General features: G+C 50.3%; 10 protein-coding genes across 10 annotated transcripts; 9 read left to right on the plus strand and 1 right to left on the minus strand.

The window, feature by feature from the left end:
- Positions 1 to 4136: 4136 nt before the first annotated feature.
- Positions 4137 to 5560, plus strand: SNOG_01113 (hypothetical protein; the record flags this gene model as incomplete). The annotated part of the gene is made up of 3 exons (XM_001791717.1): positions 4137 to 4386; positions 4467 to 4829; positions 5127 to 5560. The coding sequence occupies 3 exons, from the start codon at positions 4137 to 4139 to the stop codon at positions 5558 to 5560; spliced, it is 1047 nt and encodes a 348-aa protein (XP_001791769.1).
- Positions 5561 to 6508: 948 nt separating this feature from the next.
- Positions 6509 to 7284, plus strand: SNOG_01114 (hypothetical protein; the record flags this gene model as incomplete). Its single annotated transcript, XM_001791718.1, has 2 exons — positions 6509 to 6862; positions 6913 to 7284. The coding sequence occupies 2 exons, from the start codon at positions 6509 to 6511 to the stop codon at positions 7282 to 7284; spliced, it is 726 nt and encodes a 241-aa protein (XP_001791770.1).
- A 743-nt stretch (positions 7285 to 8027) lies between these two features.
- Positions 8028 to 9766, plus strand: SNOG_01115 (hypothetical protein; the record flags this gene model as incomplete). Its single annotated transcript, XM_001791719.1, has 2 exons — positions 8028 to 8142; positions 8187 to 9766. The coding sequence occupies 2 exons, from the start codon at positions 8028 to 8030 to the stop codon at positions 9764 to 9766; spliced, it is 1695 nt and encodes a 564-aa protein (XP_001791771.1).
- Positions 9767 to 10500: 734 nt separating this feature from the next.
- SNOG_01116 (hypothetical protein) lies at positions 10501 to 11394 on the plus strand (the record flags this gene model as incomplete). The annotated part of the gene is made up of 2 exons (XM_001791720.1): positions 10501 to 11007; positions 11167 to 11394. 2 exons carry the CDS (start codon positions 10501 to 10503, stop codon positions 11392 to 11394), a joined length of 735 nt encoding a protein of 244 aa, XP_001791772.1.
- A 278-nt stretch (positions 11395 to 11672) lies between these two features.
- On the plus strand, positions 11673 to 12032 carry SNOG_01117 (hypothetical protein; the record flags this gene model as incomplete). The annotated part of the gene is made up of 2 exons (XM_001791721.1): positions 11673 to 11724; positions 11794 to 12032. The coding sequence occupies 2 exons, from the start codon at positions 11673 to 11675 to the stop codon at positions 12030 to 12032; spliced, it is 291 nt and encodes a 96-aa protein (XP_001791773.1).
- A 17-nt stretch (positions 12033 to 12049) lies between these two features.
- Positions 12050 to 12418, plus strand: SNOG_01118 (hypothetical protein; the record flags this gene model as incomplete). Its single annotated transcript, XM_001791722.1, is given in 2 exon segments — positions 12050 to 12381; positions 12400 to 12418. 2 exon segments carry the CDS (start codon positions 12050 to 12052, stop codon positions 12416 to 12418), a joined length of 351 nt encoding a protein of 116 aa, XP_001791774.1.
- A 1214-nt stretch (positions 12419 to 13632) lies between these two features.
- On the minus strand, positions 13633 to 14897 carry SNOG_01119 (hypothetical protein; the record flags this gene model as incomplete). The annotated part of the gene is made up of 1 exon (XM_001791723.1): positions 13633 to 14897. One exon carries the CDS (start codon positions 14895 to 14897, stop codon positions 13743 to 13745), a length of 1155 nt encoding a protein of 384 aa, XP_001791775.1. The 3' UTR covers positions 13633 to 13742.
- A 493-nt stretch (positions 14898 to 15390) lies between these two features.
- SNOG_01120 (hypothetical protein) lies at positions 15391 to 17161 on the plus strand (the record flags this gene model as incomplete). The annotated part of the gene is made up of 3 exons (XM_001791724.1): positions 15391 to 15808; positions 15860 to 16779; positions 16817 to 17161. 3 exons carry the CDS (start codon positions 15391 to 15393, stop codon positions 17159 to 17161), a joined length of 1683 nt encoding a protein of 560 aa, XP_001791776.1.
- A 995-nt stretch (positions 17162 to 18156) lies between these two features.
- SNOG_01121 (hypothetical protein) lies at positions 18157 to 19538 on the plus strand (the record flags this gene model as incomplete). Its single annotated transcript, XM_001791725.1, has 1 exon — positions 18157 to 19538. One exon carries the CDS (start codon positions 18157 to 18159, stop codon positions 19129 to 19131), a length of 975 nt encoding a protein of 324 aa, XP_001791777.1. The 3' UTR covers positions 19132 to 19538.
- Positions 19539 to 19712: 174 nt separating this feature from the next.
- SNOG_01122 (hypothetical protein) lies at positions 19713 to 19962 on the plus strand (the record flags this gene model as incomplete). The annotated part of the gene is made up of 2 exons (XM_001791726.1): positions 19713 to 19737; positions 19784 to 19962. The coding sequence occupies 2 exons, from the start codon at positions 19713 to 19715 to the stop codon at positions 19960 to 19962; spliced, it is 204 nt and encodes a 67-aa protein (XP_001791778.1).
- Between the last annotated feature and the right edge of the window lie 2080 nt (positions 19963 to 22042).

Consider the following 22042-nt stretch of genomic DNA (forward strand, 5'->3'; position numbering starts at 1 on the left):
ACGCAGTAAGACTAATATTCTAAACTATATATTAGATGCCTAGTAATTAGCTAATAAGCAGAAGGCTTCTTATTAAGCTAAATTACTAAGAACTCTAGAGTAATAGAGAATTAGACGTGCACGTAATTAACGAGGAGCTAGGCTATTAATAAGGAGACTTACTTTAACGAGTATATATGTTTTTAATAGGCTAGAGGCTTTAATAGGCTAGAGGCTTTAATAGGCTAGAGGCTATAAATAGATCCTTATAACTTCTTATATAATATACTTAGGCTACCTTATTAATAGTAAGGAATATTAAAACTATAGGCATAGACGAAAAACGTTATCTTTGCACAGCAATAGTAAGGGCTATAGAGGATATTTTTTCTCTAGAGTTAGATATTCTAGTAGAGGCAAATTAGATAGTCTCTTTAGGATAGATACTAGCTCTTTAGGACCGCTGCGCAGTAAGACTGACATCTACAACTATATATTAGATAAATCTAGAAAACTACGAATCGCAGGGCCGTGCTCGCTTGCTGTCCGAGTCCGAACTATGTGGTGTTGTGCCTCCATATGATTGACCAAGTATGCGTAGCTAACTACTAGAGCCTAAACGTACCCCAGAAAAATGTCTATAGCGCGCAGAGTTTGCATGTTTCGGTCAGGGGAGATTAGAAGATTACACATAGGATACGCTGGATAATTGGACCGTCACCGGCAATTGATCAAAAGCCTTGTAAACGCTGTCCGCGCTGGCACGAAGGGCTGTGGTTCCGAGAGGGCCGGGCTTAATTGAGCGATTGATCGAGTAAAGTGCTGAGGTGGCATCTGGGAGGGCGTTATATCACGTGCCGGGCCTTGTACAGGTTCTGGATCATACATAAGCAACTGCTGAAGTCTTCGTGCGAAGGAGAAGGTTTTGTCGGATCCACGTACCTGAATAATGTTTGGCTTAGAGTGTTGAAAGTCATTGGATGCCACAGGTGATGCGATTCTTAGCCAGAGTATCGTAGTGATTGATGACTACTACTACCAGCCCTCCGTCTGGGCACCTAGTCGAAGCAAAGAGCCTCATAGCACTCGAGCTACAGATATGGTATGCTTTTGCATTTTGGCCCACAATTGGTCTTGGGTCTCGGGTCGACGTTTGATGCCACGCAACGCTGTTTCTCACATACCTAGGCGTTCGGCGCTGTCGGCGTCTTAAAGAAACGCCTCTAATACTAGTTCTGAGCGAACATTTGATAAGTTGCTATCATTTTGGCCGAAATTTGACTAAGCCATCTTGGTTGCCTTCGTTCAGCACACAATCCGTGTCTGTGAGAAGAGCTGCGACTACAGTACTGCCCCACTAAGCCTTTTTGAGATCCTAAATGGTGCCGCCCTACCCTTGTCCCCCTGCGGCTTCTTCGTCCCCTCTTATCAACAGCGACACGATTTGAACCCGATAGACGTAGCCGCACGCCGACCTCTCCCAAGATCACTACGAACGAAGCCGCCTATTGCACGATGCCTCCTCATCCAGTATCCAGCCTCCATCCGCGACAAGCACCCTGAGCATGCCAATGGCCTCGCTATTTGCCATCGTTTGCTTGTTCTTAAAATTAGGCAACGAAGAAGATGCTCGGGATCAACGACGTCGTCATCAGCTGGAGTCCTTCGACTCTGCCAGCAAGTATAACACCAGCGCGAAACTCAACCCGGTCGCTGACAAGCAACTGAGACACAAATTTCGTATGCGCTTAACGATAGCGGGGCGACGGCAGCCTGGAGCGGGGTCTATGCATCCTGGACGGCGTTGACACTGTCAATCTTCACTCAAGAGATGAGTCTCCGGCGTCATGAACGATACATTGGCATTGGTTGACCAAGAATCTATAGCCTATGGCCACAAGTCATCCTTCCAGCCGGCTTGAGGGACTGCCATCGAAAACCACGAGAACAACCGCACTGTTCACGACTCCGACCTGGCCCACCGTAACTTCGTCTTCACCTTGAGGCTCCATGCTCCATCCGCACAGCCATCCTCTTCAGGTCCTACAACTCTGATCCCGCTTGTAGCTCTCGATACTTCTGCAGTTCCTGCTAGTTCTGGTTCCTATCACACCAAACCTCCTCATGAGCTGGGAGACGAAGAGTTGCAGCCCTGTATCGAGAGCGGCAACATCGTCGATGATAGAAGGGAATCATTAGCTCCTCGCGAAAGGCTCGAATCCCAGTATCTTGCCGAAATCATCAGGCGACGTTCATAACAGATAGCAGCTCGCAAAAACCTCTACCGACAATGTGGATCTTGTCAGTTTCACGGATGCTGAGCAAGACTCCGAGAAGTACGACTCATGTGAGAGCCCCAAATGTTTTTGCACGGCCACTACATCTGGGAAAGGCAGAAGATTAGACACATAGGAATGAGGACGCTTTCGCTGACGTCGGGCAAACGATTTCTCTATGAATTGCCGCCTTCGGGATCTACGTTTTGTAAGGTACTATAACCACCGCCTGTTCAGGTGCTTGGAATTTATTTAACATTAGGGTGCAGTTGGTTGCCCACTCATTACACACTCATCCAGTAACAAAGTTGACATTTTGAAGTATGTACTGAGTCCTGACGAGATTGCACCTTGATGTTGAATATTCACATGTGCTGATCACAGTATAACGGAACAGTAAGTGCCTCGGAAAGCCTAGGATGTGCCTTTATTGTTACGATACTGCTCTCATAAGATTTTCAGTTTGTTGCAAACACTTCGTCAAAAGGATGACGATTGTACTGCCCGAACTCAAGACCGATAAGAACAGATATCTGCAGATACTGAAAATTGACTATGGCTTCGACTAATCTGCAGCTGCAGCTCATCCTGAACAACCATGCGATTAAGCGTGACGGCAATTATGGTTGACCGGAAGCTCTTGCGCTTATAATCCTCCGTCTTCACGTAGGTTAAGTTGTTACAATGGTGCACCCTGAGAGAACATTCTATTACTTTAAGGACGTTAAATCTCATAATCACTCTCTTACAACGGGAGGTAGTAGACACGAAAACTATTGTCATAGCATTGACGTTATCATAGCCTTTATGTCTTAGTCTTTTGCCTAACAATAATCCGCTGTTATATCCCGTGAGAGTGTATGTAGTGACATGAGCCAAAGTGGTCTTCTAGTACCGAGGACCCCTCGTGTTGGTCCTTACATGTGTTCTCAAGGTGCGCGATACTTGTAAGTGCTCCAATAAACCTCCTTTCGGATGCCGTGTTAACACCTCATCGCTCGCGGATATGCTCACCTAGGCACTTGAAACTGTTGATAGGTTCCACCTTCTTGCTCGGCGTTCATTCGCGGTAGTAGACAGGGTGGGTCAAGCTAGGTAGACTAAAATTTTCGCCAAGTGGATTTGCGGCATTGCGATATTTTCCAGTGAACGTCGGCCAAATTCAATCTTTTTTTTCTGGCCACTCAACCCGCGTCGAGACTTTGCGATCTCATTCAAAGCTTACTCCCCGGACGCCCTATAGGGAAACCGGCGCCTACGATACAGAGACCTCTGCGCCATTGTCGGCGTCTTGGTGCTGTAATAGGTGCGCCCGTTTCAAGAACGCATCACACAAGGGTCATCTCGAACCTGCGAGCCAACAGCGAGGTCTGTCACTCAACTGCAAGGTCCTCTGGGATCATAGCTGACACAATGAGGACGTTCAGCCGAAATTTCCTGATCAGGTACTCAAGCGTGGGCACATCCACGGATAGCCCACGACAGGCGCGCAGTCAGTCTCCCCACACACCGCCCTGACTGGCGATTGAGAATCAGTCTCCGAGAGTACGTCGCAAGATCCGAATATTTTACTGCTACTGCTGCTAACATTCATCAGTGTCAACTGAGATAACGCCAGAAGCAATTCGCGACATCGCGGCTTTGGACGACAACGGAGAAGTCCCAGGCGTCCTCATATCCCGCAGCTGGGCCCACCCCACATTTCTCAGCCTTGAGACTCATAATCCCGCGCACTATCACAATCAGTTCTTGCGTGAAAATGCGGAGTCGCGACGCGAAGCGTATGACGTCATACACCTGAGGATGGTGACTACCGCCCGTCGCCGAATGCAAGTCGAGCGAGGCTATCGCGAAAGCAGGGAGACTATGAGCGGCAAAACAATGCGCAAGGAGATCAAGGACTCTCTGCCGTACATTCCCGTTGAGATACTCGACAGGATGTCCAAGAAGCACTCTGTTCTGTGCACAAAGTTCTTCTCCATTAGTAGCTCCATACAGCCGGACTTCACGATAGTCCAGCTGTTGACATTCGGCTTCTGGCGTGTAGGTCCGGTTGCGACGGTGGATGAACTCGAGAACGCCATCATCGAACTGTTTCCGTGGTACAATCGAGTTAGGAAGAACGAAAAACGTGTGCACGGGCGCGTTTTGTTCTACTCAAAAGACTGTTTTGAGCGTGAGTTCAGAACTCGAATCGTCACAAGGATATAGCGACGCACATCAAGCGAATTCGTGATGGCTTCAGCACGAGCTGCCACGAGCCGCTTTTCACCCACACTCATGTTGTTGACCAATACGGCATGGTGCCCGGATACGAGAAGGAAATATTCCCACACTTTGGTCTGAAAAACACAGAGTCTTTGTCAATGCAGCACCAACCTGGTCAGCCAATAGACTTCAACGATCTCCCGAGGGAAATACATCAAATGGTCTTCGAGAAGCTCTACGAATGTGGACCTTTGAACGGCGGCTATTCTTGGAGGCAACATCATGGTAGCCAGGAGCCTCTGCTTTCCTACCGCGGACCACCTGGATCTATCACCGAAACCACGGATGTCCATCTTCCTGACCTTGGTAGATTACTGTGGCCAAGTCTAGTAAGCAGACACTTCTGTTATATGGTGAGGGATACCTTTCCCAAGAAAGTCACATTTAACCTCGACGAACGTGACAGCTCTTTACCAGACCTACCAGAGTGGCTCAGAGGTGTACACCCAATGTATCACACATTCCTGTGGAACTTGTCCATCACCTTTGACTTCAGCGACGGTCGTAAACGTCCTAGAATCGATGGATGTTACTCTACGCGCCGTCGGTGCACGTTGCTCAGGAGCATTGGGAAGCTCTCTACTTTGCGAACTATCGACATAGTCTTCGACTTTCGGCGATTCAACATGGCGGACATACAGGCATTGAAGGTGGTATTCCAGGATCAATGGGAGATCAACGTACTTTGTCGGTTCAAGGGCATTCGAGTCTCCACCAGCGTCAGGTGGACAGACACAACAACGGGCAGATGCGTCTCATCCATCCAGAGGGACGAGAACGGCAAGGACATTCTGGACGACCAATTCGATTGGCTGAAGAGGTGTATGGGCAAGACGAAGAATCGCATGCTGCCATGCCCAGCGATTACACCCAAGCCTAGGGCTGTTTCGACCATCAAGGGCTGGACCAATGGCAAGATTGCGCTTGCCGCGATACGATATGGTGGAATATCTGTCGGGCTCACAAACAAGAAACAGCGAGCGGAATGGCTTGCGCGGCAGATGGAGGATGACTACCGCAACCCAGGGGAGCCCTAGGAAACTCGGAGTGACCAAGCAGGGTGAAGTATTGGAACAACGATACGATCTACGTTGAACAGAAATGATGGCGCGAACTGAGAAGCTCCATAGAATTGCTCAGAGCTTAAGACCATCTATCAGGGCGGCAAAAGAGTACTAATACATCACTGATTGTTTCCATGTTTCTGATCAATTTACGTGGTGTTTTGTCGTGTAGGTACCTCCGCAGTCTCACATCACGAAGCTCTCGAGCAGATGAATACTATTGAATGTGTCTTGGATCCCTTCTGCAGCTTGCTGAAACCGCTCAAGCGCGACTAAGTACCTCTGTATATTGCCGCGGCCATTGTGGCAAACGAGCAAACTAACAGATGCGTGCCGTAGTCGTGATGATGATCCTACGTCCGAGACTCGATACTGCGTCATTTAGACATGAAATAAGACCTATTCAGGTTTGAAACAATTGGAGCCGCATGTAGACGCATATACTCTCCACAGAAGAGATGAGCATGCCAAGGAGACTCGGAAATTTCATTCGCTGCTTACTTTGCAGTCACTGATAATGTGCTTTCGAATATTACCAGGTATACTAGATTGAAGCAGTGGATGCCTTGTAGCGTATAAAGACTCAGTTCAGGAGAAGCTCGAGTCTCACCATGATGTGTCGAAAGGTAACATGAAATGCTGGTTCATGAAGCTTTCCAAGTCCAATTCTTCAAGTCCACCAGCTCATCCTCTATTCATCGAGTCCCGAATCTAGGGAGAGCCACATTGACTGCTCAGTGATATCCACAGCCCCTGTATGTTGATGTAAAGACTATGAAGAGCGTTTCAGTGTGGTTATCAACTCTCTCATCGTCAACACTCTCGCTTATGGCTATGTCGCTTAGCGTCCGACGGGAGTATAAATCCCCACAATGCCGCGCTGGAACTTCCTCCCCTTTGGCAAACATTATACACAACAAGATGTATAATTTCTTCTCCGATCCGGAGTGGTACGACCCCGGCCTCGCGGCCACCTGGCCACAGGACCTGGACGACTTCCTCGCAGCCTGGGCTGCCGTGCCTGTTCGCCCTCTGGCGCAAGCTGCCTCCGCGCAGCCTCCTCCCGCGCCTCTTCCTCCTGCCCTGCCTGCCCTCGCCCCGCAGCAGCAGCAGCAGCAGCATCATCATCAACAACAAGCGCTGCCGCCCCCGCAGCAAGTCTCCGGCCCCCCGGTCGCCCAAGGCGTCCCCGCCGCGCAGCCTCGCTGGGTCTGGCTCGCCCAGCACGTCCCCAACGCAACGGGGACATACTACTCCTACAAGGCGCAGCCTGGAGTAAGTACCTCACCATGATGACTTCTGAACCGCACTAACACTCCTGACAGGTCAGCAACTCGCCCGTCTCCGGCCTCCTCCCCGGACAAGACGTGCTCGGCGACGGCATGGTCCCCGTCGTCTTCGACCAGGTGAAGACCAAGACGCTGGCGCAGGAGAAGCCAGCAGCCCTGGACGCCATGATCGTGGCCATGGGTGGTATGCCGGCCGCTGGCAACGGCCGTGCACCACCCAGCGAAACCGCGAAGGCGCGGTGGATCATCGAGAGTGAGGCGCCGCTCTCCACTCCCGCCCCTGTGCCTGGTGTCGTCTCTGCTGGGTTTGTGGCCGGCCCTCCGCTGGCAACGGAGTGGCTTCTCGGCTCGGTGGTAGGTGGTGTGCTGGTGGTGGGCCCGGCGACTGAGGATGAGGTGGTGGGCTGAGCGGGCTGGTGTTTGGCGTTGGGGGTTCCGGTCTGGTGGTGGTGGTGCTTTTGCTGTATTGTTTTTTGTATGCATATGTTGGCGTTTGGGCGGGCGCAGGGTGGGCGTCCGGTGACAAAAGTGCTTTGATCTTGTATCATAATGCATCTCTCTCCTCTTGACTTTGGTATCCTCTTTGAAAGGCATATTGACTTGTGGTCATTGCGTGCTCTTCGTGCAATCTGGCGCTCACAGTTGCTGGGGCTGTGCCCGCAGGCTCTTGACTGCTGTCAATGCAAAAGCTCCTTTTGTGGATGACACATGAGGGGGCATCTTGGGGCATTCTGGTGCAAAATGCGATGACGGACCCCGCAGTCGTGACGAAGAGTGGTATGTCAGCCATCGTGGCTTTTCGGGGCTTCATCATGCAAAGGGGGCCGCGGCCTTCTGTAGACACTACAACGCCTAGAGACGCTCAAGGGCTGTTCCCCATGGACAAAAAGTCCACAGCGAGCTCTCAGAAAGTGAGATTGCGTTGCGTGATCTTGGCGGGGCGTCTCTGGTGCCTTTGGTTTTCTCTTCTGCGACTCCATCTCCATCACCTCAACACCCCGCGTCCCCCCCCACCACAGCCACAACTACAACCACAAATTCTTTGCTGCAGGGCCGATCAGCCATACTGTATTCCTTGAGCCTGACCTGAAGGTCACTGTCGTCGTCACAGCTACCCGCGCAGCCTCCCCTGACTCCCGCCTTCGCCGACAATGGCTGCAGCTCCAACGGGCAGGAGGCCAACGCCACGAACATGGCGCCACGACGAGTGGGCCCATGCGCATGGCTGGCCTGGCTTGGATGAGAAGTACTGGCCCTCACTTTCTGGTAAGTCGGCCTGACACAAGGCGCAACACAGCTAACGGTGGCAGATGCGCACCCCAAGGGCACATTCTCGATGCCGCCTGAGCGCCGCAAAGATCCGTACCGCAAGGGCACGCAGGACCTCAATTTCCGCTCCCTCCACTCCAACGTTGATCTGTCCGCAACCATGTCAAGCCGACGTTGCTGGACGGGCGGCGATGAGACAACATTTGACGAGTGGCTCGCGGCGGAGCGGGACCGCGACAACAAGTTCCTCGCATACATCGACACCGCCGACGGCATGGCCGCACTAGCAGCAGTCCGCAAGAAGTTCCCAGGTTTGCCGCAGACGACGATGCAGTCGGCGGGCGACGTGATGTGGTTTGTCAGGGAGGCGTCGTCTCCAAACACATACCTCAGCAGCCTGCTCGACACCATGGAGTACGAGGCGGCCATGCTGCCCGTCATATCGCCGCACCAACTCTTGCTTCTCGTGCTCTTGACGTCTCCCAGTCGGAGCATGACCCGCTGCGAAGTCATGCATGGAGTCGGAAAGGTGTCCAGGCACTGGGGAGACCAGCCGGCCGACTTTGAGCTCGCCATGGAGCGGATCTGGCATAGCGAAATCCTCGGATACAACTGCTCTCAATGCGTAACGCGTTCCGGCCTTGTCTCTGTCGCCACCACTTGTGAGCGCGTCTTGGCCGTCGGAGAAGAGAATGCCTTTGCAACATGCCGTTGGCGGCAGCAGGGCAAGGACCAGCACTTCTTGACACCTCCATATCATCATGCGAAGCGATACCCCAAGCTTGGAGCTCCCGAAGCCAATGATGATAGTACAGACCAGGCTGGAAGCGACCATGTCGTTCTGGTTGAGGACACACCAGGCCCTCGGCGCTTGCAAGATCTCCCGGCCGAACTCATTCTGGCGATCTTCAAGGAGGTCACGCATTATGACGGCATCTTGATCCTGGAATGTCTCAACACCGGGCATTGGTGGTCGGATCCATGCCTCAAAGCAGTCGGTACAGCGCAAACATTGTGCGATACCCAATCATGGACAAGAACAAGCCAGGATAAAGTCAACAGATATTGGGCAGACACACACGATATAGGCACCCGTTCACTCTTCCCGGGATGGATCAAGAGATGCATTGGACTTCGAGCCCTCAGGAAGCAATGGGACTTTGTCGTAGCTGAGTCCCTCCTCAACAGGTCCGTAATCATCGAGCAAGCGATAAGAACCTCACTGGATGGAAGCTTGTTTGACTGGTTTATTCCATGCAAAGGCACGAACCCCATGGCACAAGCGGACATCCTCATCCAATACTCCAACGGCTTTTGGGTATACGACTCACCAGTGAGCTGCCATCCTGGAGTCCTGAACATCAACCAGATTCAAAAGTTTGATGGCAGCCTGCGATCCGCTCTCAGCGACAAAGACGACCTGGAAGAGGATTGGTTCCTCAATTCAGACCCATCACAGGGCCTCCGGGTCCACGGGTATTTGCTGTCTGCAAAGCTCCATGCCGTGGAAAGCTTGGGCATGTCAGATAAAGAAAGGATCTGGCGCTTCCTTTGGGCCGTTATGGAATGTCCGGACTCCGCGCCCAAAATCGGCTCCAAGTACGTCCTCAGGCTATTCTGATCGATCGTCGTCAAGGCAGCTTTCGTGTAGTGGCCTTCGGTTCGAGTGAAGAGCCCACTCAGAATTCTATGTATGTGTGTCGCGCGTACAAAGCCGCGACCGTACCCGTGCTGCTGGTTTGCGAAGCCCTAGGGTCAAGACATATAAAGGCATATTTTCTGCATGTCTCGGCCCACTGAGACTCCAAAACATGTGGGTCTCGCCAGTGATGAGCCACTGATGCTCCAACACATGTGTGTCGAGTACCCAAAGCCTCGGCAACGTGCCTGCGGCGAAGGTGGTCGATTTGAAAATCGTATATGTGAAGAGCTGCATAAAAAACACTACCGGTGAGAAAGAGGCGGCACGTCTCGAGAAATACTGTCTCATGGCGTGTCGAGACGTGCTGCCTCATGGTCATGTCTGGCCGGTCTGCAGCCAATGCTGGGGCGGCAGTCGCTTCAGTCAAGGGCAAGCATTTTGAGGACTGCTTGCCGGCGTGCAGGTCAAGAAGAACACACTCAAGATCGGACGACCAGGTCACCGCATTACCAAAGTTCGCGGCCTGAATGCTCTTGACACTTGGTTCCATAGCTTTGAGAATGTCCCACTAGAACGGCTTATTGTTCCAGTTCCAGTTTCCAGACATTGCACTGGCGCAACCAGGTAAGCTTACTCACTCACTTATTAAGCCACTCTGCTAACACCCGTCGAAGATTTATCGTCGCGCCGGGTTAATGCCCGAGGCAGTCAGCATGTGGCTGCCCGACGAGAAGCCATGGTTCGAGTTGTACTTCAACCTGTTCGTCGCCGAGTTGCGTTTTCGTAGCATACCTATTCTCCAGGCGCTCCAGGTTCTCGTCGATTTCAACTTACCCACTGAACGGGGCGCCATCAAGACCATCCAGGTCTCCACTCCGGATGCGGATGAGGGCGGATCACTATTCCATCCCGTCCAGCGCTGTACTGGCAACGACTTCGGAGCATCGATTGCTCTCAAGTTCGACCAGGTCAATCTGGAAACCGCCATCGACCCGAAGCTCCCGAAGCTTCTGGAGGAGCTTGCGCACGAGGAGAAGAAGATCTCGGGCGAAATGTCCGTCAGATATGCCTCCATACTGGAGCCCGTTGCACAAGAAGAGAAGAAGATCTTGGGCGAAATGTCTGTCAAAGTTAGCCACGCACTCCTCGAACTGCCTGGTCAAGACTTCAACGCTCACCAGCTGGCGAGCAAAAAGAGGCAGTCCTCCAAGAGTAAAAACGTAGGAGAGCTTCGGGTGACAATCTCGTCGATCACGTGGGTAGTCGAGCTGGAGCTTGCGCTTCCTATCGGGCATACCTCCCCCACCGGGAAGCAAGCTCGAAGCTTTAAACTGCGGATAAGGCGTTGCGTACTAATCAAAACCACGCGTAGGCTTAAGAGTATCGATGTAATCGAGCGCTTCATTGCCAGTGGCGGGAGGTCAGTGTCCATCGCTGCCCTGATGAATGAGTTCTGGAACCTCTCCAGCGATGGCGTATTCCGCCCAAACTCCGCCACAATCATGATGTCTTATGGCATGCACCGGGCAGGCTATAAAGATCCTCCGAAGGGAGTGGTGCTCTTAACACCAATGGTACGATCTCTGCGTCTTTTCGCCCTTTGGTGAGCTCGAGCTGGTCGCTCTCCAGTGCGACGATGAGGCAAATCCCAGTTGCTTGAAGAGAAGACAGAGGCCATCAAAGTAGTTCGTCTCCAACTTACTGCTTTGATGGCATCTGGCGTTTTGGCAAGAAGCTTTGTCGCCATTTTCTCGTTGCCGACTTTGTTGAGGTATTTGCCATCCACGCCCGGTTCAAGTCCGTAAGGCTGCGCGGCAGGCCTGTACGATATATACTATTATGCACTGTGATCAATCGTTGATTGATCGTTATAACCCTTTTAGGCATGCTGGCGCTGTGGGTGCAGACCTGCGTCCTGACAAAGTCTACCTTGCCTGGTAAGGACCTCGGTACTCATCAACTGGCATGTTAGAAGAGGCTTTCTTTGAAGAGTAAACATGTGGTAGAGCTTCGGCGGTCCACTTCAACACCACACATCCGGAACGTCGCACTGGGAGACTCGGGCGATTTGTCGCCTCGGTATCCTTCGCTACGTCGTCGCCATCATGATCGTTTCGTCATCCTCGATATCCTTCCCTACGTCTTAGCCGTCATGTTTCTCGCTGGTCGTGTGTCGATACTCTACTATCCGTCCTCCTTTTGTCTCCGCGCGACCGTCAAACCCGAAAGACGAGTATACCAGTAGAGGGCGGAACTCGCGCAATGGTGGGATCTCGAGGATACACCGTTATCGCCAACGTCGCGGATCCTGCGGCAGCTTATCCTGAGGCATCCAAAAGGTTACCCGAGGAGTCCACGGTAAGGCCTATTCACCTGATGGGCCAGACAGCGGCATGCCCATGGAAGAGAATATGGAGGGAAAGCTCACACTCGTCTCAGTCTCCTCGGCTGAGGACTGGGCACACTGCAAGAACCTACAAGGCCATTCCGGTCAAGCCTTCATCACCGACGTCACCAACCACCGGCGTCGCTCCTGCTTGTTCCCGCGTCTTTCGTACACTCCCAGCATACCGCGTAGCCTTGGAGTTTGGAAGGTATGCGAATATGTCTAGAGTAAGGTTGGCGCAATGAAAGCGTGTTGCGTCTCCCGAGCAGACAAGGTGTTCGCCCGAGTACGCTGCGACGTGAAGGCCGTGTCTCGGGTGCCTTCGATTGTGGTTTTGGGATGGTATCGGGGCATTGGTGATACTTTTGTAACGATATGGGGCGGGTTACGTTACGGGTGGATGTGGTTGTTGGGGGTGTTGTCGGAGAAGGCGTGGGGGAAGAAAAGAGAAGGTAGCGCAAAAGCGGTCACATTTGCCCCCTCCAATGGCCTAGCAACACCACAAGTACTCACCCCCGCTTTTTGAACAAACTGTGTCTAACGCCAGTCTCCGGAATATTTGGACCCAATGGAGCAACACGGCCCTTTACCATGACTTCTGCCAAGTTCAGCAGCCATGCTTCATGCGACAGCGCCCACAATCCTCCATGGCAGATATGAGTTGACGGTGGCTCGCAACCTACCTTAAACATGAAAGTCGGACCATAGCACTTGTGCGTAATACCGAAGTCGAGGAGTGACTGAAAACTTGGTTGCCAAAGGTCATTGGCGCTTTTCCTAGCCTACCACCCCCACGACAGCAGATGTACATACCAATCGCGGGAAACATTCGCGACCCATCTCGCGACCACATGCAGCGATTCACAAAGAGTCCCAGAACCCCGCAACGAGGGGTACTATCAGCGCTGCTCATTGCAACACGAAAGCTTTCACGACTCCGGTCGCTACAGGGCATCAAAGACTACGCGGGGCTCGATCCCATGGAGCAATGGGCAGTGTCCTGAGATCGCAATGAACGGAGTGACGGTAGAGGCTACGACCAAGGGTAAGAGAAAGCAGACCATCGGAATCAAGGACGAGAAGTGTACTGGTACCTGCTACACCGCGGTCGCACCGCGGGTGTTCCTGCTGCCACTATCGCGAAGTTCTCTTTCAGCCCAAGCGCTGAGGCGCGAGCGACCACATGTGCCCCGAACGGTGTGGATGCAATCAAGAGAGCAATATCTAGGAGCTATCAGGAGGATGCGGCATGACGAGGGAGAAATGGGTTTCAGATAGCTGCAATAGCAACGGGCATATTTGTGGTGGATGCGGACAGGAGACACGCAAGGGACGAAGCGATAATTCTTGCAAAGTTTGCCGACCATCTGCGGTGGACTAAGTTAGGCGAAACCTGGAAATGATCATCCGGACCGGTGTAATCTCAACGATCTCAGCGAGACATTAAAAACATAGTAGAGAAGGCGATAAAGATCCATACTTTACAAAGTCTGATGTGTACACCAAGAAACACCTATGTTTGCTCGCCTGTACCTTGATGTACAATTATCCCACGTGCCCACCAGCCACCTAATAACTATAGCGATAGCAAAGCAACTGACTCTGCGTGTTAAGAACATCTCTGATCCTGGCATCCGATCTCATACCATCCATGCTAATCAGCGTATTCAAAGTCAACCCACGTCCATCTACATCCCCACCATTAACACTTGTCGTCCTCGTCCTCCCATCACGATTCTGCCAAGTCCAAAAGTTCCGATCAACAAACGCGTGATGCAACCAGAACACCGGATCCGCAGGCGAAGCGAAAACATCCTGCATAATCGCTCCAATTCCATTGTGTCCCCAGGCATGCGCCCCACCCTCCGAGCACGCCGCCATATCCGCGTACGAACTGCGCGAGTTGCACGCATCCGTCAGCGCCTGCCGAGTGTTCTCTGTCTTCGACTCGTCCCCATTACGGCTTAAACAATGCCGTTGGTTATTCGGCCCAGGTCCGATATTCGAAGCTAGAAATGCAAATTGCCCATTGTTCACGCAGTTTCCGCGCGATAACATTGTGCCCAACCACTGCGAGCTGAAAACGCTGGATTGCTGGAATTTACCTGACCACTTTGACTCGTCGAGCCAGGGCAGGGAGCGCGTGAATCCGCATTCCTTGCGCAGCAGGTCTTCAAATGTCCAGAGGAGGTATCGGTGCCAAAGCAGGAATATGGCATTGCCGTGCACGCGGGGCGTGTTTTGCTGGTGCAGCACGACAATGTCTTCATACCTGTTTTGCGCGCCGTTAAAGTTCCCAGATGGTCGGGCGCGCATCAAGCATTTTATGCTGTTCATGTAGGCTTGGCGATCGGGGTTGGACATTGCATCCCATTCGACGCGGACGCGCGGGTTAGAGCATGTGCTTTGGCGCTTTGAGAATTGTTCTAGTTCGGCTTCGACTTCGCGAGGGGTAGAGGGCAGGTGAACTGGTGGAATTTGGAGTTCTGGCATTTGTTCTTTGATGGAGGTGAGGTTTCCTGTCATTGTGGTTACGGAGGCGTTGGCGCCGAGTATGGCGTCCATGAGCGAAAGCGGTCGGGCGAATTTGGCAGTGTCAAATGCCGAGAGCGGAAGGCATGGAGCTTGAGCATCAAGAACCTGGGCCACTAAGGCATCTGCTGGAGCTGCTACCACGGCATGGCCGGAGATGGTCAAAATGAAGGTGGTGGCTAGGAACTGCATGGCCGGTAAAGACAGTCACGAAAAGGGAAAGTGTGCAGTGAGCGTGGAGAGTGAAAAGCACCCAAATGCGCCTCTATGAAGCACAGTGAGTGGTCGACATGATCATATATCAAGGATGCAATCACTCTTCCCGGAAATAAGATGAGGTGACTTCGTCCTGTTTTGACCCACATGATGCAATAAGAAGAATGCCATATGGACGCTACTCATCCGAAACACATTTGCACGAGCAGTGATAGTGACGGCATGCAGACGAGTCGCCGTGGAATGGAATGCGTCTCGAAACGAAGTCGAGTTGAGATGAGATGAGGTGGAGGTTGGAAGAAGCCCCACTTCGCTCCCGCACCCCGCCGCCTGCGGTGGACCCTGTCGCCGATGCAGGCCCGCACTGACCCGTTTCCACAAAATTTAGAGCTCCGTAAGCTCAGTCACGTCACATGTGAGCGACAATTACCTGCGCACTCACTCACTCTTGCCTTTACACTACGACGCAATGGCAAGCGTACCAGATTACTCGCGGCCGACGACGCCTGAAAATGGCACCAACGGCGTCATGACACCCCGCACACCCAAGAACTCGGGGTTTGCGCTCACAGAATACACCGCCAATCCGAGCCCGCCGCCCGAGTCACCACGGCCAAGAACCAACGATGTCGTGCCCGACGCGTTCCTGCTACCCAATGGCTATCCCGACTACCTCCGCCTCATCCTCACATCGCGCGTCTACGAAGTCGTGAAGGAGACACCCCTCACCCACGCAATAAATCTGAGTAATCGGCTGGAGTGCAATGTCCTGCTCAAGCGAGAAGACCTGCAGCCCGTCTTCAGCTTCAAGCTGCGCGGCGCATACAACAAAATGGCACATCTCGATCCCAAGGACCGGTGGAAGGGCGTGATCGCGTGCAGTGCTGGTATGACCATGGAGGCGCTCAACTCGACGTAGAGGAAGCTCATGACCGCAGGAAACCACGCCCAAGGAGTCGCATACTCGGCGCGCCATCTCAAGATCCCCGCAACCATCGTCATGCCCTCGGGCACTCCCGATATAAAGCACAAGAACGTCTCGCGCCTCGGCGGATCGGTCATACTGCACGGTGCGGATTTTGATGCAGCCAAGGCGGAAGCTGCGCGACTAGAGAAGCTACATGGACTGGTCTCCATACCTCCGTTCGACGATCCGTATGTCATTGCTGGGCAAGGAACGGTCGGCATGGAGCTGTTGCGGCAGACTGACCTGTCGAAGCTCACGGCCGTCTTTTGCTGCGTGGGAGGCGGAGGCCTGATCGCCGGAGTGGGCGTCTACATCAAGCGCATAGCGCCACACGTCAAGATCATAGGCGTGGAGCAATACGACGCCAACGCCATGGTGGAGTCTCTCAAGGCAGGAAAGCGGGTGCTGCTCAAGGATGTCGGGCTGTTCGCCGACGGTGCGGCAGTGAAGACAGTCGGAGAAGAGACGTTCAGAATATGTCAAGAGGTGGTTGACGAAGTAGTTCAAGTAACAACCGACGAGACATGTGCCGCCATCAAAGACATGTTCGAAGACACACGCTCCATCGTCGAACCCGCTGGCGCCCTCGCACTCGCCGGTCTTAAGAAATGGGTGTCTCGCAATCCATCCCCCGACCGTGACCGCGGCCTCATCGCGACCGCCAGCGGTGCGAACATGAATTTCGACCGCCTGAGATTCGTCGCGGAGCGCGCTGCACTCGGAGAGAACAAAGAAGCCCTCCTCTCCGTCACCATCCCCGAGATGCCCGGCGCCTTTGCCAAACTCGTCGCAGTCATCCACCCCATGGCCGTCACGGAATTCAGCTACCGCTACTCCGGCCCCAGCGAAGCCAACATCCTCGTCGGTGTCGAGCTCAAAGCCGCGACACGCGCACGCGACCTGCCCGACCTCATCACCCGGCTCGCAGCCGAAGGGCATGATCGCCACCGATCTCTCGCAAGACGAGCTCGCCAAGTCGCATATCCGCTACTTGGTCGGCGGCCGCAGCAACGCCGCCGACGAGCACTTGTACATGTTTGAGTTCCCGGAGCGGGGCGGCGCATTGTACAAGTTCCTCAACACGCTGCAGCCGGGCATGAACATCAGTCTTTTCCACTACAGGAATTACGGAGGCGATGTCGCGAAGATTTTGTCGGGCATTCAGTGCAAGAAGGAGGACAGTGAGAAGTTGGAGGGCTTCTTAAGGGATATTGGGTATCCTTACAAGGAGGTTACAGGGAGTGAGAGTTATAAGACGTTCTTGAGACATTAGGGTGATGAGTTGGGGAGTGGTGTAATATCGGTGCGACGTGTTCGTGGCGCCAGAGCATAGTCACGTTATGTTTATAGGAAAGAAGTAATGGTCGCTGCATCTTCTCCACCGCGCTAAGTCTGATCGCCGTCGCTGGTGGCCGATGCGGAATTACGCGCTACTTCATTCATTACGGAGATGGTCTACCGCCGGCCATTGCGCACCGCGTTGGAACGATGCAACTACAGCCAAATCCATGTGGATGCGAGCATCGTGATCGTAGTGAGTATCGTGCCAAATCATGATCAATGCCATTATTCATGCTCTTCAAACACTCGCGAAACACACACATGCCTCCTTTCAGCTATACACGATGTCGCAGGTTATTGCTTTTCATATTCTTCGTTCTCCGCGGCTATAGTCTACTTTTGAGCATACATGTTCGTCCCCATACTTTATTTTCGCTCCTTGTTTCTCAATAGCCGTCCACATCGCGGTCATGGTCCGTTCACTGCAATGCTTTTTCCACGTCTTCTTGCCTGTTAAATGCATGCGAATCTACGTGACGAAGTGCTCACCAAGCAGACAGCCGCTAATGCGCCGTTCGACAGTAGGATCCGAAGTGATGTTGGGTCCCCACCACGCTCTCACTTTCGTGACGACGATGACAGCTTACCCTCTTTGCACTCGCGCATGCTATAGCTCCAGCAAGTGTATGTTAGTGGCACTCTTAGCGCAATGTGACTTAGAGCCCCACGTAGATCACAACGATCTTGTATTCCTAAAACTACGTTCAATGTAGCCCGCGTCCGCCCAGAAAGCTAGAATTTATCTATAGACCCGCGACCCGCGACCGGTGTCTATACAATGAGTAGGATGAGGTGAGATGCCGGCGAGCCAAGGTTTCCGAAGCCCGGTACCCGGTCCCTCCGCCACCCCAATAACTTGCGAGTTATCAGCAGCAATGTTCTCCGCGACTCCAACCTACACTGTAAGGTTCAAAACCATCCGCAATCATGTTCAAAGCAGTATGGTCGCAATACTTTCCCCCAAAGCCCGCTTTCACTGAGACAAATGTTCCGCCAGGCAGCCAGGTGGGCAAGGTGTTCATCATCACAGGCGCCAATCAGGGCATCGGCTTCGAGTTGGTCAAGATGCTCTACCCGACTGGCGCAACCATCTACCTTGCCGGCCGTTCACAGGAGCGTGTGACCAAAGCCATTGAACAAGTTATTTCTTCCACCAAGCCAGTGCCCTCCACACCCGCTACACTCAAATACCTCTACCTGGATCTATCAGATCTAACCACTGTTAAACCCGCCGCAGTCACGTTCGCAAGCCAGGAACAGCGTCTCGACATTCTCTGGAACAACGCAGGTATCGGCGGAAACCCAGAGGGCACGACCACGAAGCAAAACATCGAAGGTCACATAGGCATTAACTGCGTCGCACCCTTGTTGTTCACTCAAGAACTTCTGCCACAACTACAGAATGCATCCAAGTCAGCAACTCCCGGCAGTGTGCGCATTGTCTGGACGTCGTCGTTGATGGTTGAGACGTTCTCCCCAAAAGGCGGCGTCGACTTCCTCTCCATTGAAGCGAAGGCAACCACAAACTCCAAAAAAGACTACGCCGTGTCGAAAGCCGGCAACCTGTTTCTTTCTGCAGAGGCCGCTAATCGATGGGGCAAATTCGGCATTGTCAGCGTCTGTCAGAACCCCGGTAACCTGCTAACGAACATTTACTCGCACCAGTCCGCGGCGCTGATGGCGGTGTTGAAATTGTTTCTGTACGAGCAAAAGATGGGTGCGTACACGTTACTGCATGCTGGCTTCTCGCTGGATATTTCGCTGGACAATAACGGCGCGTATGTGTGGCCGTTTGGGAGGACGAAGCCAATGATGAGGCAGGATATCGTAGATGCGATTGAGGCGGGTAAGGCGGCAAGCTTCTGGGAGTGGTGCGAGAAGAAGTATGCGAACTTTGTGTAGGCAGCTCAGAGAAAGTTACGCGCTTTTGAGAATGCTGCAAAACTACTAGTAGCAAAGGCGGAGGTAGAGAGCGAAAGTCTTGCTAGACTCTCTACGCTGAGACTTGCATTGAATGTTGCGCGCAGGTTTAGACGTAACATGGCGCGGGAGAAAGACAGATATTGATGCGATCTCAGATCGGTCAATCACTTACCGGTATGATGTGAGGCGCATGCAGGACGAAGCGGAAGCGGAAGCCCCGCTGCTCAGCCCCGCGACATTTCAGCCCAACGTCCTTGAATCAAAACAAATCTCTCTACAACAGTTTCCGTCACATGAGGCTTTAAGAGAAAACAGGCACATCGTGTATAGGCGACTGTCTGGCACAGCGGATTAGTCTACAGGATGGATCTTAATAGTATACTAAATGAGCAATCGCCCTCCTGTCAACCCATTCACGGCCTGAGTGACCAACCGATCGTTTCTACTCGCATAGAAGAAGGCAAACGTCACATACCGGAGCAAAGTTCTCTTCGTAGCAGTTCATCTCAAAGTCACGCTTTATATACTCGCACTAGCCTACCGCGACCAACAGAACAACCATGGCTCCAAAGCAACAACCGACACGTCTTTGATCCACAACTAAATCGCAACAACCTGACGAGCAATCCAGAGTCGTACTGTACGAAACGAAGCTATTCAGAAGACAAACCTCATCGGTCCAACGAGAAGTTGCAGGGCGAAGAATTCGGCGAAAAGAGCTTCTTCTCACATGGCTTGACCACGGCACCCGATCGCGAGACGGCCTGTCACGATGAACTAGACTTACTCGACTCCCATCAAGCTAGTTAAGTTCATGATTCAAGCATACTTCGTGCTTTTCAAGACCCGCGCACACATGCGAAAGCCTTCCTAGAGCACATACACACCAGATCTAGTCAAGGCTCGCAAAACCACGCTAGCACAACAAGTCTATACATATTAGGATTTCTAATATTAGGTCGATAATAGTGCTAAGCTAGCCTATGTTAACGTAATCTACTACTAAGTAACTTACTCTACTAAGTAACCTAAAACTTACTAAGCTACGTATATTCTTCTTTTCTCTAATATGCCTTAACTACTTAACGCATTATTACTTTAAAATAAAGGTAGAATTTAGCTTGCTATTAACGCTATATAATCTAAATAATTCTAAAGCTACTAAGCTACTACTACTACATTTAATATTAATTACTATACTCTTAATTACTATATTAAAGGACTTACTTCTTATATAGAAACTATCTCTAACTACTAGAAACTTACTAACGTATTCTACTACTAAGTAACCTACTCTACTAAGTAACCTAAAATTTCTTAGCATAAGAAACTATCGCAGTATTAATACCTAAGAACAGTAAAGTGCTAATCTACGTAACTAAGCTAACTAAGCTTAGAAAGTAGACTAACGTTTCTCTATAATCTATTTATATATTTAAGCTAGCTCTTCTAATATATTAGAAGAGCAGTAATTAATATAATCTTTTCTCTTAAGTTTGCTTAGCTATAACAGTTATAAGCCTAGCGCTATAGAATTATAGAGTTAATTCTCTACTATGCATCTTATATTTGCTAAGTACTTAAATTAATTATTCTACTACTCTTATTTCTCTTAAACCTCTTAAATTATCCTAATAATATTAGTCTAAATAGACTAAATAGACTAGATAAAACTTCCTTCTATAGTTACTCTTTAAGCTTATAAAGACTAGCTAGCATAGTATATTTAGCTTAAAGTTTATGTTATTAAAAAGCGAATATAGAACTATATTAATCTAGATAGCTTATTATAGCCTAATCTTCTTAATAACGCTCCTCTTATACTTAGAATTATCTACTAAGCTAGTTAAGCTAAAGGATCCTTCTACTAGAGCTACTAATAAAAGTAAAAGCTAATTATAAAAAGTCTTTATAAGAATATATTGAAAGATATTAAAGCCTATAAAGTTTTATTAGCTAACTATAATAAGAAGAGTCTAATAATAGAAAAGTTCTTACTGCTATATAGTCTTAAAAAGCTACTATACTTATAAATCTTTAAGGACTAGAATTATAAAAATAGTCTTACTAAACTTTCTTAAGGCTTATCTAGATTAGGCTTTTCTAAATAGATAACTTAAGCCTTTAATTATAACTTAAACTACTTAAAGATTAGCTAGCTCTAAGTAAGGCTATAACTTAGAATTAAATTAGATAAGAGTACTAAGCTTACTTAGATAAAGCTAAGTATAGTAGAATTAGACTAGAGAAGTAGTTTAATAAATAGCAAACTCTCTATGCCTAAGCTTAGATATATAACGTTCTAGAGGTTAAAGAGACTATTACTCTTACTAACTTTCTTAAAGCAATTATAGCAAAATATGCTCTAGAATAGGCCTAATAGAAATAAGCAGAAGTTATAGAAAGAGCATTTCTAAGAAAGAATAATATAATATTAGATAATATTACTATAGTATTTAACGCTATGCTAAGTAAGTAATCTAGAGATACTAAAAAAGAAAAGAGACTATTAATCTTTATAGTACTAACTCTAAATAAGCAAACTGCTTAAAATAGCTTAACTAGAAAAACTAAAAAAAGCTTAAAAGTATATCTATATATTAGGTCTTACCTGCAAAAGCTCTAATTAGATAAGTTTATTATTATTAGAAACTAATTACCTATCTTAAGCTTTAAATAGCAGTAATAAGATTAGCCTCTAGCAATTTAATTAAGCGTTAATAATATAGATAAGAAAAAGATCTTAGAATAGTATAATAAGCCTAAATAGCAAGATCTCTGCAAATAGATTAAAAAGTTAAGTTAGTCTACTACTCTAAGAAAGAAAAGATTAGATAAAGATTACTCTATTACTATTTAAGTAAGCTTAATTAATCTAACTCTCTTATAA

This window comes from Parastagonospora nodorum (assembly GCF_000146915.1).
Source record: "Parastagonospora nodorum SN15 chromosome Unknown scaffold_1, whole genome shotgun sequence".
NCBI lineage: Eukaryota > Fungi > Ascomycota > Dothideomycetes > Pleosporales > Phaeosphaeriaceae > Parastagonospora > Parastagonospora nodorum.